The sequence below is a fragment of the Muscardinus avellanarius genome, assembly GCF_963383645.1.
Source record: "Muscardinus avellanarius genome assembly, chromosome: 10".
In the NCBI taxonomy this organism is placed as follows: domain Eukaryota; kingdom Metazoa; phylum Chordata; class Mammalia; order Rodentia; family Gliridae; genus Muscardinus; species Muscardinus avellanarius.
This window is the reverse complement of record NC_137796.1, coordinates 54680947-54696935: the sequence shown is the minus strand read 5'-3', so window position 1 is coordinate 54696935 and position 15989 is coordinate 54680947. Positions and strand designations below refer to the sequence as shown.

Sequence of the window (15989 nt, the reverse complement as noted above, 5' to 3'; positions counted from 1 at the left end):
CGGTCCTCTTGCCGCCGAGCCCTGGCTGTGGGCCAACCCCAACCTTGCCCCCCAGTGGGGGTGGAGAAGGAAAAGGATACTGTGCCAGCTGCCGATCCCGCACAGCCTGGGACCAAGGGCCCAGGCCGGGAACCACCTGCCAAATGTTCTTCTCCAGAAGGTAAAAGAGAAAGGGCCTGAACAACCTTACACCAAATATTCAATAGCTTCATCCAAAGGATGTACAGAATTTTTAGCGTTGTGCTCAACAGAATGTGTCCCTACCATGTGTCCCCAGTCCCCAGCTCCTAGCTCTCCCCCACTGGGCAGAGGCCCTTGCTTTAACCTCCTCCCTCCCCCCAGCCAGGGGGAGAGTTCAGGGGAAGGCCTGGGGATGACTGCCTCCTGTATTTCCTTTTCCCTTTTAAGGGTGGGCTAGGCCATTTTGCCAAGTTCTAGCTCTCACAAGCCCCTCCTCTACCCTGTTGCCTCTTCTGCTCTGGAATCTTCCTCTCCCAGCTTAGGGGAAGGTGATGTTTCAGGCAAAAGGGAATGTGGTGAGGGATTCAAGTTGTCTTTTTTTCCATCCTGTCTGTCAGTTTCCCTGAAAAAAGAATTTCATATTCCAGTGCCTATCCGTGGGATCCTTCATGTTTGTTGACATTAACCAGAAACCAAAAAGATAACTCTCCCTGCTCTGCCCACCCTACGTCCCTGACGCTGGCAGATGCCTCTTCTTCTCCCCACATGCACACACGCACGCACCCCAGTGGCGGGTTTCTCCAGATGGCATCCCCATCAGGGTCCATGTGGCAGGGACAGTGCCATGACCTGTGGTCTCCATCCAAGAGGGCACTGTGGCAACCACCACTCTCACGAGACCCCCATGAGTCTTGGCTGGACCCTCTGTTTGCCTGGCCCTGGACACATCTCAATGACGGACACAAGAGAGATGCTGCTGGGAGCCACCCTGCCCTCCTGCTATCATGGAGGCCAACAAAGTTTTGAACCAAAAAAACAAAAACAGAAAACCAAACGAACAATAAATTAAAACTAGAAAAAAAAGAATTTATAGATATATATAAATATATATATATAAGGGAAAGAAGACAAAGGACTCCTCAAGAATAAGAAGGAATTGCGTGGTGGAGCTGAGCCCCTGCACCTGTGGTCCAGGCCCTTGCTCCCCAAGGCGGATGGAAGGATGGATGCTTCTTTCTCTTCACAAATACCTCATGGACGTCGTCTTCGGGAAAGCCGGAGGGGGGTGGCTGGGGCAGGGCCTGTCCCTCAGCCAGTGTGGATGGAAGTTTGTGGGCAGGGCTGAGAGAGGGTGTCAGGGACAGGGGTGAAGAGCCCCAAACTCCCCGCCCCCCCAATCAACTGAAAAAGCTTTAAAAAAAAATAGGAAAAAAGGAAGAAAGCAAAAAGAATGGACAAAGGAAAACAACTTTCGGGTGGTTTGATTCCTCCTTTGATTTCTTTTTCTGTTCTCTTGTCTCCTCCTTCCTTTCTGTCTCTCTCTCCTGTCCTTTCTTCTCCCTCTTCCTCTGCTCTTCTCTCAAGTTTATTCTTTCTGTGTCTCTCCTCAAACCAAAGTCTTGCTGTGAAGGACGCGAGCCATTGAAATCAGAGTGGCTCCTGCCTCTAGCCAGGCAGGAACAGATGGAGGGGAGCCCGGAGAGGACCCGGGCAGCCTCCACACTTTCTTCTGGATACTCCAAGGAGAGGCAGACGGAGCCCCAGGCTTCAGCGTTCTCTTTTCTTCTGGTCTCCCTTCTCCCACCCGGGAAATGAAACTGTCAAGCTGGGCCATAGAGCAGCAGAGACTCAGCCGCCATAGGGGCCTCGGGTGCCTTGTCTGGGTAGTGGTAGAATGGCTACCCCTCCCACCCCTGGCACCGATGAGGCCTGGTACCTCATCAGCCCATCCTTGCTAGAATGTAAGCATCTCCGATGAACCAGCTCCTGCCCTCACCCTACCTCTGAGTGTGTCCAGTTTGGTTTCCTGAAAAAGAGGAAAAGAGGTAAGCGAGGGCCTAGGCCCCAGCCCAAGGGCGGAGCAGGGCCAAGGGCTCCTGACCAGGTAGGAAGGATGTTTGAGCAGAGCAGAATGGAAGGAATTTCAACCAAAAACCCCCCATCCGAGAAGACAGGCAGCATGGAAGGCATGGTGGAGATGACTCAAACAAAAACTATGATTCTAGACCAAAAAAAGGAAAAGAAAAAAAAAAAAGGAAAGAAAGAAAATCCAGGACTTACCACCACCCACTTCATCCTGCTTCCTCCCCATCAAGTCCCACCACCTGGGACCTCTCCTCCCCCAGCGCCGGGGGGGGAGTGGGACAATAAGAGAGGAAGCAGGGCAGGGATGGGGCAGATGCCCTGACACTGGTGGAGGGACCCCCGTGCAGCCGGGGGTAGTGGGGACCCTCTCCATCCAACCCCTACAACTGGGAAAAGAAAAACCAGAAAAAAGAATTCCTGGGCGGGGGGGAAATAACCAAATTCCAAGCTTTAACTACAGCTGTGAAACCAAATATTGGGAAGGGGGTGGGAGGGAGAGAGGGAGGGGCAGGTGAGCCCCAGGTCTCCCCCCTGGGCCCCCCTCCCCCGAGGACTCGAGATAAGGCACCAAATACCTCATAGAACTTTAATGTTAAAAAAGGAAACCAAATATCGTTGGCTGGGGGCCAGCCAGGGCAAGGGGCTGGGAGGCTGGAAGGCGCAGGATTGGGAAGGTGATGGGGGAATTCCTGCCCCCACCCCCACCTGCCCCGTCCACTCTGGTCTCCCTGCCTCGACTCCGGGAAGCAAAACTATCTCATCGTTTTTATTTTGTGGTCTGTACAGAGCCTGTGTCCGTGTGTCTGTGTGTGAGCGAGAGAGCTGGAGGGCTGGGGAGCTTTATGTGGGGATGGGAAGGGAGACCCCAGGCCAGGCTCTGGGCTAGTTTAGCTGCCAGGTGGGGGCCCGGGGCCTGGGCTGGAGGAGAGGTAAGTGGACTGGGGCATCCGGAGCCCTCTGAACTTCCTTTCTCCCCATCCCTGACCTCCTACACAAGGGAGGAACAGAGACTGGTTCTACCTTAATGGTGGGCCTTTTAATTGTGCCAAAAAGAGAAAAAAGAAAAAAATGCCAGTAACTAAACCACCTCTCTGTTCTCTCCTGGGGAGCAGGGTGGGGACCAAAAGTAGGAGGAAGGGGGTATGGGGTGGGTGGGGATGGGGACCCCAAACCCCTGTATAAGATGGGGGCTAGCTAAGATCAGAAGGGGATGGTGTGAGTTTTCTACACATCTTCCCTGGGAAAGCCAAGCCTGGCACCCTAGGAAGGTCCAGTAAGGAACTAGCCAAGTGGGGGTGGCCTCTTAACCTATTTTCTCTCATCCACCCCAGTCCCAGGGTGCCTCTCTCTTCCTCTAGCCCAGGGTAGGGGGAACTGAGTGAGAGTGAGACAGAGCAAGATTGAGACACGCGGGCCCCCACCAGTCTCAGTGGGAAAGGCAAGTGCGAGAGATAAAGGCCTCCAAGAGAATAAAGAAACAAACCAAAGATTTAACCATTAAAAAAAAAAAAAACCCACAGACAACTCCGCTACCTTTTTATACGTTGGAAAAAAAAAGTGAAAAATTTTAAAATAAAAAAAATACGCAAAAACTCCAAGCCGCAGTTCCCTCATGCGGTTTAAACTTTGACCTCAGCAGTCTCCAAAGCAAGACAACAATGACGAAGGCGAAAAACAGAAAAATTATAGTGTATATTTTTAAGTATTTGTCCTTGACATGTTAGCTCCTTGCTAAACAACAAAAAGGAGAAAGAAATCCAGAGAGAAGTGTTGCTGGGACGGAGACACAATTTGCTATGTCTGTGACCCTCCCTTTGCTCCCTCCCCTCCCTCTCCTCTTTCCTGCTGCCCTTCCCCAGCTTCTCCCTACACCCAGGGGCTCAGTATTTATTTATTTATATAACTGCAGGGTGACTGGGAGCCTCGGAGCCCCTCTTGATAACTTGCAGGGGGCCTTTATATCCTGGTGGGGTGGGGAAGGAGCAGGGGACCTTTGGAGAAACGCAGGGGCCTGGCATTGGGTCAGCTCCTCCAGCTCCTTTCTGGTCTCTGATCCCACTGCTGCCACCATCACCTCCTAAACCCAGGGCTGCACTGGGGTGAGGTGACCTCCCTGCCTTGTAAAGCTCTGATTGGCTCAGCCCTTTTTGGGGTAGGCGTCTCTCACCTACTCACCCGAATGACCAGATTTTCTGAAATGGGGGTGGGGAGATTTGGAGATGGTGGCAATAAGTTGGCAAGGGAGACCAAAAAGTGGCATCCAAAACCTGAGCAGGCCCTGGAGTACACCTGCCTTCCCTCCACTCCCATCGAGTTAGCTCCCACTTCAGTTGTCTGACCCCTGTGTTGGTAGTCCCTCCCCTCCCATCCTGTACCCCTTCCCTGTCTCTTCTCGTGGTAGCGGGTTAGCGTTTCAGTGTTCTTAACTTCAATCTGCTTGTTCATTGTACAATGTGCTTCTTTTAAGGCCCCATTTTTGTAACTTGAGTGTGTCATTCATCTGAACAACAAACATCAAAAAATAAAAAATTAAAAAGTGTACAGAGAAATGATGCCTGCTCTCCCTTGGTGTCCTAACTGCTCTAGAAAGGGTGGTAAGGAAATCAGGGTATGGGATAAAGAGGTATAAGCTGGGGAGGGGAAAGTTTTACTTTTGTCCAAATACTGAATGTTCAGAAGTACTGAACACATTTTTTCAACCATCAGAACACTAAATCTTAGAACTTTGGCTGAATTTGTTCTCAGTTCTATCATTTTATAGATGACTTTTTTTTTCTTGGTACAGGGAATTTAACTCAGTGTTGTTTTACCTCCAAGCTACACCCCAGCCTTTTTTTTATGAGACTAGGGATGGAACCCAGAGGCATTCTACCTCCGAACTACACCCTAGCCCTGTTTTATTTTTATTTTGAAACAGGGTTTCACTAAGTTGCAGAAGCTGGCCAAGAACCTGTGATCCTCCTGTCTCAGCCTCCCAAGTAGTGGGATTATAGGCGTGTGTTCTCACACCAGGCAACACCCTAGCCCTTTTGTTTTGAAACAGGGTCTTGCTAAATTGCTGAGGCTAGCCTTGAACCTTCAATCCTCCTGTCTCAGCTTCCCAAGTACTGGGATACAAGCATGCACCACTGCACCCTGCTAGATGTGACCTTTGATACATGAGCTTCAGTGTTCTCATCTGTTTAACAGGGACAATACCTATCTCATGGGGCTGGATGAAATGTGAAGATATAAATCAAATGCTTAGCCCCAATCATTAGTAACTATGAAAAAGTTAGGAAACCAGCAAGTACTTCCCAATCTCCATTCCTGGATGTTTCCCCCAAAGACTAAAAAGACCTTTAAAAGAGTTCTCAGCCAGGCGTGGTGGCACTCGCTTGTAATCCCAGCATTCAGGAGGCTGAGACTGGAGGATCATGGTTAGCAGACAGCCTCAGCTACTAAGTGAGGTCATCCAAAACTTAGTGAGACTGTATCAAAATAAAGAATAAAAAAATAGGACAGTGTAATATATACATACATACACACATACCAATGAACTGGTATCTTTAAAAAAACCAAAAAGTTGATTCTGAAGTTGTCTGGTAGTAGAACATACATACCACCCCCCTTCCTTTTTAGAGAGATGTTAGCTCTTACTCAAATTATTGTGCTTATCTTTTTTGTGTGTGGGGGTCTGGGGGTGGAACCCAGGGGCATTCGGCCTCTGAGTTACACCCCCAGCCCTATTTTTTATTCTTTATTTTGTTTTGTGTTTTTTTCTTTTTTTTGGTGGTATTGGGGTTCCTGGAAGACCTTCTACCTCCGGGCTACACTCCCAGACCTATTTTATATTTTTTTATTTGGAAACAGGGTCTCTTAAGCCAGTGAGGCTGGCTACAAACCAGCGCGATCCTCCTGTCCCCGCCTCCCAAGCGCAGGGATTACAAGCATAGGCCACCACGCCCGGCTTTATTCTTTATTTTGAAACTAGGCAGGTCTGAGTTGCAGAGGGTCTCACTAAGTAGCTGAGGCTGTCTGCGAACCAGATCCTCCGGTCTCAGCCTCCCGAATGCTGGGATTACAAGCTACCACGCCCGGCTTCCTGTTTATCTTAAAGAAGTCATTTACAGAACTTCACAGGCCAGGCCTGGGCTGACACCCAGACATAGCCACTGGGTTTCCTTGTCACTGCTTCATCCTCTGACCTATACCTAGAATACAGGTGCCGGGAGCGGACAGGTCTCCAAAGGAATACAAGAGCAGGAAGGAAAAATAGAGTGGTAGAAGTGTTTAGTAATTTAGAAATATAAAGTATCAGCACTACACCATTTAGCAAGATTAAAAGAAAAGCAAGGGGTGAGGGTCGCACAATGGTACAGCATTTGCCAAGTATGCATGAGACACTGAGTTCTAACTCCAACAACAACAACAAAAATTTTTTTTAGGACTGGGGATTGAACCCAGAGGCATTCTGCCTCCAAGCTACACCCCCCCCCAGCCCTATTTTTTTTATTCAATTTGAAACAGGGTCTAAATTGCAGAGTAAAAAAAAAAAACACAAAAAACCAGGCAATGTAAACCAAAGGACCTCAAGTCACTGTCATCAGAATTGGTATGTGTACAATAGATTCCTAGGTCTCACCTTAGATGTGCTTGCTGGACCCAAATGTCAGGGAACTGCCTGCACATAGGAAATTTGAGAACCTTTGCCTGTTTGCCTTGAACATCAGCATCCAACAAGTAATCAGTGCTTTTTTTTTAACACAATGGTTCAACTGAAGACCATGGAAGTTGCAACAGGGTAATGGGGAACAGTGTGTTCTCTGAATTTGTATTGTAGTGTTTGTGCACATAAACATTGCTCAGGAGTCTAAGCTTTTACTATAGGCTCCAGAAAGAAAAATGGAAGGTCAGTCACTTCAATGTCACCTTAAAGGTTTTTCCTCCATTTCCTTCCTTTCTCTTGATTCAGCCTTTTGGTCAGATTTGCAACGATGATTCCTCTAATGGTTCTAAGCATTTATCTGATATAACTTCTGGGATATTATACATCTCCCAGAGTGCAGCTCAGGAATGAATCTTCTCTATTAGGGGCACCTGACATGCTGGGCTACAATGGCTCAAATCCCTTCTACAATGTAGCAGAAGAGGATGTCCATATCAGCACACCCAGGTAGGAAACTGCTTAACAGAGAACTGCTTATTAAGAGCTTTAGGATATCAAATGGTGACTGCTTTAACTTAAAAAAATTTTAAAAAGCCAGGTATAGTGGCATGTGTCTAATCCCAGTACTTGGTTGAAACAGGATTACCAGTTCATGGTCAGCATTAGCAATTTAGCAAGGCCCTCAGCAAGATCCTGTTTCAAAATAATAAAATAGGGCCAGGGGATGCTTGGCTCTGTGGCATACACCTGTAATTCCAGCACTTGGGAGGCAGAGATAGAAGGATCACAGGTTTGAGGCCAGCCTCAGCAATGCAGTGAGACCCATTTCCAAATAAAAAACAGGGCTGGAAGCCAGGTGTGGTGGTGCACGCCTGTAATCCCTGCACCTGGGAGGCTGAGACGGGATTGCACAGGTTTGAAGCCAGCCTCAGCTACTTAAGACTTTCAACAACTTAGTGAGACCCTGTTTCCACATAAAATAAATAGGTCTGGGAGTATAGCCCAGCGGTAGAAGGCCCCTGGGTTTCACCCCCAGCACCACACACACAAAAAAGGGGGTTGGGGGGTATAACTCAGCTAGAACGACCCTGGGTTGAATTACCAATACACCGCCCCACACACAGAGATTAAAATAAGCATAATGTTGTAAAAAGTAAAAAGGTAATATGATTAAAAATAGCAATGTAATTAGGAGACCTGACTTGTAGTCCTGATTCTCCTAGGGCCTCAGTGTCCATAGAGGGCCAAAAGCCTGAAGGAAATAACTGGAATGCTTAGTTTTCAGGTCTTGGATCAACCTTTCCCTCATTTTTTCCCCCCCAGTACTGGAGTGAACCTAGGGGGGCATTCTATCTCTGAGCTATACTCCCAGCCCTATTATTATTATTATTATTATTATTATTTTTTTTTTTTGGCAGAACTGGGAATGGAACTTGGGCATTCTACCTCTAAGCCACACCCCTATATTTTATTCTTTATTTTGAAATGGGGGCTTTCTAAATTGCAGCGTCCCAAGTACTGGGATTACAACACTGCACCATTAGGCATAGCTTCCCTTAATTTTAATACAAATATTTTCCCTTTCTACCTCTGTATTGGGGTTTATGAGTTCTGATAGAAGGATCTGGAGAAATCTTGGGGGCAGGTCTTAAGAGGCAAGGCACACCAACTGAGCATTCCCATGTCATACTCCTCCATCTCCTGTCTCTACCAGCCCTCCCCCAAATTATATAAAAGGCAGCAGAATAGAGAAAAGCATGAGTGATTAAAACAAATGAAGCCTGACAAATTCAAGGTCTGGTGTTTGGGTGGAGCTGACTTTGGCAAGTCACCTCAATGCTTTTCACTTCAGATGCCTTCCCTGCAAAATATTCTCTTCCCAGGGCCAGTGTGAATGTTATTAAGATTAGACATTCAAATGCTGGCCGGCCACCCCAGCACTCCCTCTTCCCCCTTAAAAAAAAAAAAAAAAAATCTATTGATTGAGCCACAGTCTGACTCTAGGGTGGCTTCGAGGTACCTTCCCTTGTAGCCACACATTATTTACAATCTTCCACTTCTTGGCTGGGTCCGACCCCAGGAGCTACCTTCTTCTACTGTCCCAAAGCTCATGCCTGATCTGTCCTCAGGGCCCCAATGAGAAAACCAGATGGCCTTGGGGGACAGGCCCAAACTGGTGGGACATGACTGGTAAGAATCTTAGGATTCCTTTAAGGGGTTCTGCCACTAGCAGAAATAGCATCCAGCTTTTCTACACTGCTTTGGGGCCCTCTAGTGGAAAGAAAGCCACACTGCCTCCATGTAGCACCAGAAGTCCCTGCTGAGAAACAGCCATAATCCAGTCTTCCCTTCTATCCAGCAAGTGTTTACTGCCTACCACTTGCTTATTCTGGATGTGGAAATGCAGCTGTAAGTCAGACGCAGTACCTGGCCCCATGACTCCCAAATTCCATTCTACACAACCGAGCTTGACAAAAGCACATTAATGTCCAACTCAGTCTTTATTGACTGTTTTACTTTGGGCCACCAGTGCTAACAGGTGGAAAGGGGAAAGGTCTTTTATGTATACCAAGGACCCAGAGCACCCCCATCAAAAAAAAGAACAAATCCAGTTTCAGAACTTACAGTGTGGGGAAAGGAGGAGGAAGCACAGTATACAGAGGTTTAAGAGAATGTTAGAGGACGGCCTTCAGCAACAGGGTATGGTACTGAAGAGGAAAATGGGGCAGAGTCAGCCACTGATCTGGACTCCTTCAGCCTCTGCCAGAGGATAGATCTCAATGGCCTCCACCAAAGGCAGAGCCTCCACTGCAGTCTCCATCACAGCCAGTCCAACAGCTGCTTCTGCCTCTGCCAGCTGCTGACGCACAGCTGCCTGATGCTGCTGCTGGTGGGTCTTGCGGTGCTTCCAGAGGTTGGAAAAGGAGCGATAGCTCTTGCCACAGTCAGGACAGGAATAGGGCCGTTCACCTGTGTGGATGCGGCGATGTTCTGCCAGGCGCATGGAGATGGCAAAGGCTTTGCCACACACTTCACAAGCAAAAGGCCGCTCACCTGTGTGTAGGCGTCGATGGTCTTTTAGGTGGGTACTCTGACGGAAGGCCTTGCCACAGTCTGGACATGGATATGGCCGCTCACCTGTGTGGATACGCCGATGTACTTGCAATGATGTCTCGGTGCTAAACAGCTTCTTGCACTCGCTGCACTCAAGGCCCCGGCGTCGGACAGGAGCTATGGGGGCTGTGTTAGCAGTGCCTCCAAGGGCCGTTGGGGAGGCAGTGACTGGTGTGCGAGTGGCCCTAGGGGCCCTTGGAGCTGGGGGCTCCTTAGCCAAGACCTCTCCAGGCCCAGCAGCTGCATGGGCTGCCTCATGAGCCTGCAACCGAGCAGCTGAGCCCACTTTTTTGCCACAAGTCCCACACTCAAAGCGCCGTGGGGCCTGGGCAGCAGCAGCTGCACAGCGGTGTTCACGAAGCCGCAATGAGGAGGGGAAGGCAGCCCCACAGGATGGGCAGCGGTGGGGTTGGCGTCCAGCATGGGCCACAAGCTGGTGGACTTCTAGCAGCCGGCGGAGCAAGAAGGAACGGGGACACTCGCGACACTTGTAGGGGTACTCGCCTGTGTGGTGGTAACGGTGCATGAGCAGGCGGTAAGGGCGGTGAAAACGTACCCCACATTCCTGACAGCGATAGGGGAAGTGCTGGGCATGTACTAGGCGGTGCTGCCTCAGTGTGGAGCTTTGTGTGAAGGCCTTGCCGCAGTCCCCACACCGATAGGGCCGTTCCCCTGTATGTGTGAGTCGGTGGCGAGCCAAGTTGGCAGGAGAGTTGAAGGGCTTGGAGCAGTCAGGGCAGGGGAAGGGGCGTTCCCCTGTGTGTGTGCGTAAATGGTTTCGTACATGAGACTTCTTCTTGAACATCTTGCCACAAATGCTGCATTTATGGCGCCGCTCCAGCCGGTGCACAAAACGCTGGTGGCGGGTGAGCTGCAATGCTTTGCCAAATTCACGGCTGCACAGGAGGCAGCGGTAGGTGCCTGGGGCAGCAGGCCCTGCTGAGCTCTCCTCAGAAACGGGAGGCTCTGGGGTCTCTTGCTCTCCAGTCTCTGCTGGGGCTGGCTCAGGTAAACTGATAACAGGCTCCTCTGGTGGGACCGGTGTTGTGGGCAGAGGGACACCCCCGGCTCCATGGGTACGGCGGTGATAGAGGAACTTGGTGAGGTTGACAAAGGTCTTCCCACATGGGCACGAATGCAGAGGATTTGGGGTGTGAGCTCGCCGGTGGGTGAGGAGGAGGGCCTCTGTGCCAAAGGCCAGGCCACAGTCTACACACAGGAAGTGGGACTCACTGCTGTGGTCTCCAAGGTGCTGGTCCAGGCTGGAAGGGCTGGGGAAGACTCGACTGCACAGGGGGCACTTAAAAACACCCTCCCGGTGACTCCGCAGGTGCTGTTGTAGCTGGTGAGGCGAGAGAAAGACCTGGTCACAGGCTGAGCAAAAGAGCTCCTGGGTGGCTGCCCCACCCTGTTCTCCACTGTTGTTCCTCCGGGCCCTGCGGCCCCGCCGATCCCGTCCAATAGCTTCACCATTGCGCAGCTCATAACTGTGGTCAGTGGCTGGCAGGGGATCGGGTTGAGACACAGGCACTTCCATAGGTGATGGGGTCAGAGTCTCCTGCTGCAAGGCAGGTTCCTCGGACTCTGGGGCAGGAGCAGGGAAGTGGGTAGCCTGGTGCTCCAGGAAGTCAGCTGGCAGCTGGAAAAGCTGGGAACACTCAGAGCACTTGTAGAGGAGGAGCTCCACTTCAGTCACTACCTCAGTGGTGGTGGCGGCTGCAGATGGGATAGCAGCCCCCTCCCCACCTTCTTCTGCCTTCCGGTATGAATGCTCCACAGCCACTCGGGTTTGGCCCATTGGAGCCCCTAGGACAACTGGGGACCCTAGGACAACTGGAGTGTTAGTCTTGGTGGGTGTGGCCCGGAGGTGTGTCTGTCGGTGGTTCAGCCAGAGCTCCTGACTGGCAAATAGAGCCTTGCAATCCACACACTCGTAGTGGATAGTGCTGGAGCTCAGGGGGGGTGCCTTGGATGATGGCTCAGCTGGCACTGCCTCCTGGGGTGCCATCATCTTCAGATGCAGTTCCTGGTGTTCCAGCAGCTGGCTGGGAGACATTAGCAGCTGCCCACACTCCAGGCACTGGTACTGGCTCTCCTGTACGAGAGTCTGATAGAGGCCTGTGCCTGAAGCTGCCTCAGTGGCCACAGTGACTCCAGGGTCAGCCACACCCACCAGCTCAAAGTGTTGCTGGGGCACATGGGAGTTCTGGTGCATGAGCACCTCCTCCAGGGATCCATAAAGCTGGTTGCATTCAGAACAGACATAGCGATGCTCAATGTACAGGACCGTCTCCTCTGACTCCTCAGTCATGGCAGTGGCAAGGCCCTGGGCTGCAAGAAGGAAGGGCAGAGTCAAATCAGACCTTCCTGGGAATAGTTCTTTCCCTTTATCACCCCTATCTTCCAATACTTTAAATCCTATTTTTCCCTCTAACTTTATTTATTTATTTATTTTTTGGTGGTACTGGGGGTGGAATCCAGAGGCTTTCTACCTCCAGGCTATACTCCCAGACCTTTTTTTTATATTTTATTTGGAAACAGGGTCTCACTAAGTTGCTGACAGCCTCACTAAGTAGCTGAGGCTGGCTTCGAACCTGTGCGATCCTCCTATCTCAGCCTCCAAAGCGCGGGGATTACAAGAGTGCGCCACCATGCCCAGCTTCCCTCTAACTTTAATTTTTTCCATTCAAATAATACTTCCTCCCGTGAAAACACAAAACACCAAAAAATATTCCCAGCTGCCCCTTCCCAGGGACTCTACCCCAAGTCTCACCTCTCAATCAAAATGCAATCAAATAGGTGGGCATAGTGGTGCATGCTTGTAATCCCAGAGCTTGGGAGGCTGACACAGGAGGATTGCACAGGTTCAAAGCCAGCCTCAGTTACTTAGTGAGGCTCTCAGCAACTTAGTGAGACCCTGTTTTCAAATAAAATATAAAATAGGTCTGGGAGTATAGCCAGAGGTAGGAAAAGCCCCTGGGTTCCACCCCCCAGTACCACAAAAAAAAAAAAAAAAGAAAGAAAAAAAAAAAAGCAATCAAAATAAAATACTACCCATCAGATCTTTGCCACTTGTCTAGCCCCCTCATCTCCCTTACCTTTCAGCAGCCCCATGGCTCCACCCCTCACACAGGAACCTGTCTCCTTTCCACCTGCCCTCCTTGCCAATTTATACTACCCTGCTCCTCCCAACCACATTTCCTCTAAGGCCTCTGTTCTTTGAGGGTCTGGGAATGGAATCCAGGGGCATTCGACCTCCAAGCTACACCCCCCTGCCCTATTTTTTATTCTTTATTTTGAAACAGGGTCTCACTAAATTGTGTAGGGTCTCACTAAGTAGCTGAGGCTTGTCTGCAAACTGCAATCCTCTGGTCTCAACCTCCCGGATTCTGGGATTACAAGTGTGCGTCACCATGCCCGGCCTCAGACCTCTTTTTATACCCAGATCAAACTGCCTCAATACCCTGCCACTTTACTTTTGGCACCCTTATATGGTTGTGACCCCTCTCCTTTACAAACAACCCTTGCTAACCACCAACTCTCCCTCTGGTGCCCAGATTTCTCACATTAAACTATCCATTCCCAGCCTGGCATAGTGGTGCACACTTGTAATCCCAGAACTTAGGAGGCTGAGACAGGAGGATCGCAGGTTTGAAGTCAGCCTCAGCAATTTAGACTCAAAATGTTAAAAAATAGGTACATATAGCCAGGAGTGGTGGCACACGCTTGTAATCCTAGTATATTTGGGAGGCTGATACCTGAGGATCACGGTTTGAGGACAGCCTCAGCTACTTAGTGAGGCACTCTGCAATTTAGTGAGATCCTTTTTCAAAATAAAGAATAAGCCAGGCGTGGTGGCACATGCTTGCTTGTAATCCCCGTGCTTGGGAGGCAGAGACAGAAGGATCTCGTGGGTTCGGAGCCAGCCTTGCTGGCTTAAGAGACCCTGTTTCCAAGCCCTGTTTCCAAATAAAAAGTATAAAATAGGTCTGGGAGTGTAGCCTGGAGGTAGAAGGGCTTTCAGGAACCCCAGTACCACCAAATAATAATAATAATAAAATAATAATAATAATAATAATAATAATAAATCAAAATAAAGAATAAAAAAATAGGGCAGGGGGTGTAGCTCATGGTCGAATGCCCTTAGGTTCCACCCCCAGAGCCGCAAAAAAAAAAAAGAAAAAAAAAAGAAAAAGAAAAAGGTATGTATACACGCACACACCCAACAACACCCAAACTATCTATTCCCCCAAACTTTCTTATATTGGCCTAATCCATCTCTACAACCAGATCTTTCCTACTTTAACCACTTTCCCACAATTTCCAGACTTTCCTCTTGAAAATATTTAACTTCAACAAATCAAGGCCCTCTCTCATCCTCTTACCACCCTATTCAGAATACCCAGATCCATCTTCACCAATGCCTAATACTTTCTCCATACCTAGACCCTTCCTACCAAACCTACCAAATGCCTCCAGGAATTTGGGGGATACTGGGGATGAGCCCAGGGATATTCTACCTCTGGACTACACCCCCAGTCTTTTTTTTTTTTTTTTTTGGTGTACTGGGGTTCCTGGAAACCCTTCTACCTCCGGGCTACACTCCAAGACCTATTTATTTTTTTTGGAAACAGGGTCTCTTAAGCCAGCGAGGCTGGCTTCGAACCAGCGCGATCCTCCTGACTCCACCTCCCAAGCGCAGGGATTACAAGCGTGCACCACCACGCCTGGCCCCCCAATCCTTTTTATTTTTAATATAAAACAGGGTCTTTCTATGTCACTGAAAGTCTCATTAAATTAAGGATGGCCTTGAGTCTTTGACTCTGTCAAGCACTGGGACTACAGGCATATGGCACTGTACCTGGCTTAATCTTAAATCTCTTCTCTGTATCCAAGTCTAGAGTGCTAATTCCCTTATCCAGGATGCCCAAACCTCCTTTTCACAACCACCTAAATCCCTCTTCTTTGCATAAAGGTCCATGTCAACTCTTACCCATTCTAGGGATACCTAGACTCCCCCTTCAAAGTACTAATAACCTTTTCTTGTTTGCAGAAAGGCTCAATCCCACCATAACCCATTCAAGGGATTCCCAGATTTCTTACTTCATATCCATTTAACTTTTCTTCTTTGCAAAAATATCCCCATATGGTAACCCAGTCCAGAGATATCCAGACTACCCTTCACAATGGCTCAAACTCCTTTCCCATATACAGCCCTCCCTCTGCCCAAATCACCTTCAGGGGTACCCAGATCCCCAATTCTTTTTTTGGTGGTACTGAGGACTGAACCCAGAGGCATTATACCTCTGCTGAGCTACACCCCAAGCCCCCCATTTTTTGGAAACAGGATCTTGCTAAATTGCTAAGGCTGGCCTCCAACCTATGATCCTGTCTCAGCCTCCCAAATACTGGGATTACAGGCACGTGCCACTGTACCCAGCTCAGATCCCTAATTCTCATACAGAACCCCCAGAACTATCCTAACTCGGTAGACAGACCCTCTCTTCCTCCCATTCAAACACTTCACCAGCCTATGGCTATGGGGATATCCAGACTCCCAATCAATACAGCATTTCATCATCCCCATCCCAGGAATACTTAGACCACACCTTTTCTTTAACACTCAAATTCCTCACCACTCCTACCCCCACAGGGATACCCGAATTCCATTTTCACCTTGGCCTAATTACTCAGTATTTTAAAAAAAGAAAATAAGACTACCCTCTAGCTCATTCCAGGGACACTTAAGACACCTATACATATGAATAGACGCTTTATATGTAGACTCCTCTCAACACTTTCTAAGGAGACCCAAACCCACCACATTGGCTTAAAGACTCTTCATATTAATTTAATCCCATTCTTCACACCTGGACATCTCCCTTGGTTCTAAATCTCTTAAAGAATATCCGTTTATTATGCCTTTTCACGTCCAGACCCCTTTCACTGCCCTAATTCTTTCCAGGCATAGCTACCTTTTTTTTGTTGTTGTTAATCCCTACGCTAGCTTAATTACTTCTTTTCTCGAGCCCTGAGCTCCCCACCTCTGGCCCCCAAAACCTCCCAAACCGCACCCCGCCCTGGACTCTGCCCCCCGCCCAGGCCTTCGCCCCCGTACCCCGCGCCGAGGCGCCCCCTCCGGGCAGCTCTGAGGTCTCCCGCCCCCGGCCCGCAGCCCGAG

At 49.3% G+C, this 15989-nt stretch overlaps 1 protein-coding gene across 1 annotated transcript; it reads right to left on the bottom strand.

Moving 5' to 3' along the window:
• Positions 1 to 9425: 9425 nt before the first annotated feature.
• ZNF574 (zinc finger protein 574) lies at positions 9426 to 12922 on the bottom strand (the record flags this gene model as incomplete). Its single annotated transcript, XM_080703605.1, has 2 exons — positions 9426 to 12139; positions 12907 to 12922. 2 exons carry the CDS (start codon positions 12920 to 12922, stop codon positions 9426 to 9428), a joined length of 2730 nt encoding a protein of 909 aa, XP_080559731.1.
• Positions 12923 to 15989: the final 3067 nt, after the last annotated feature.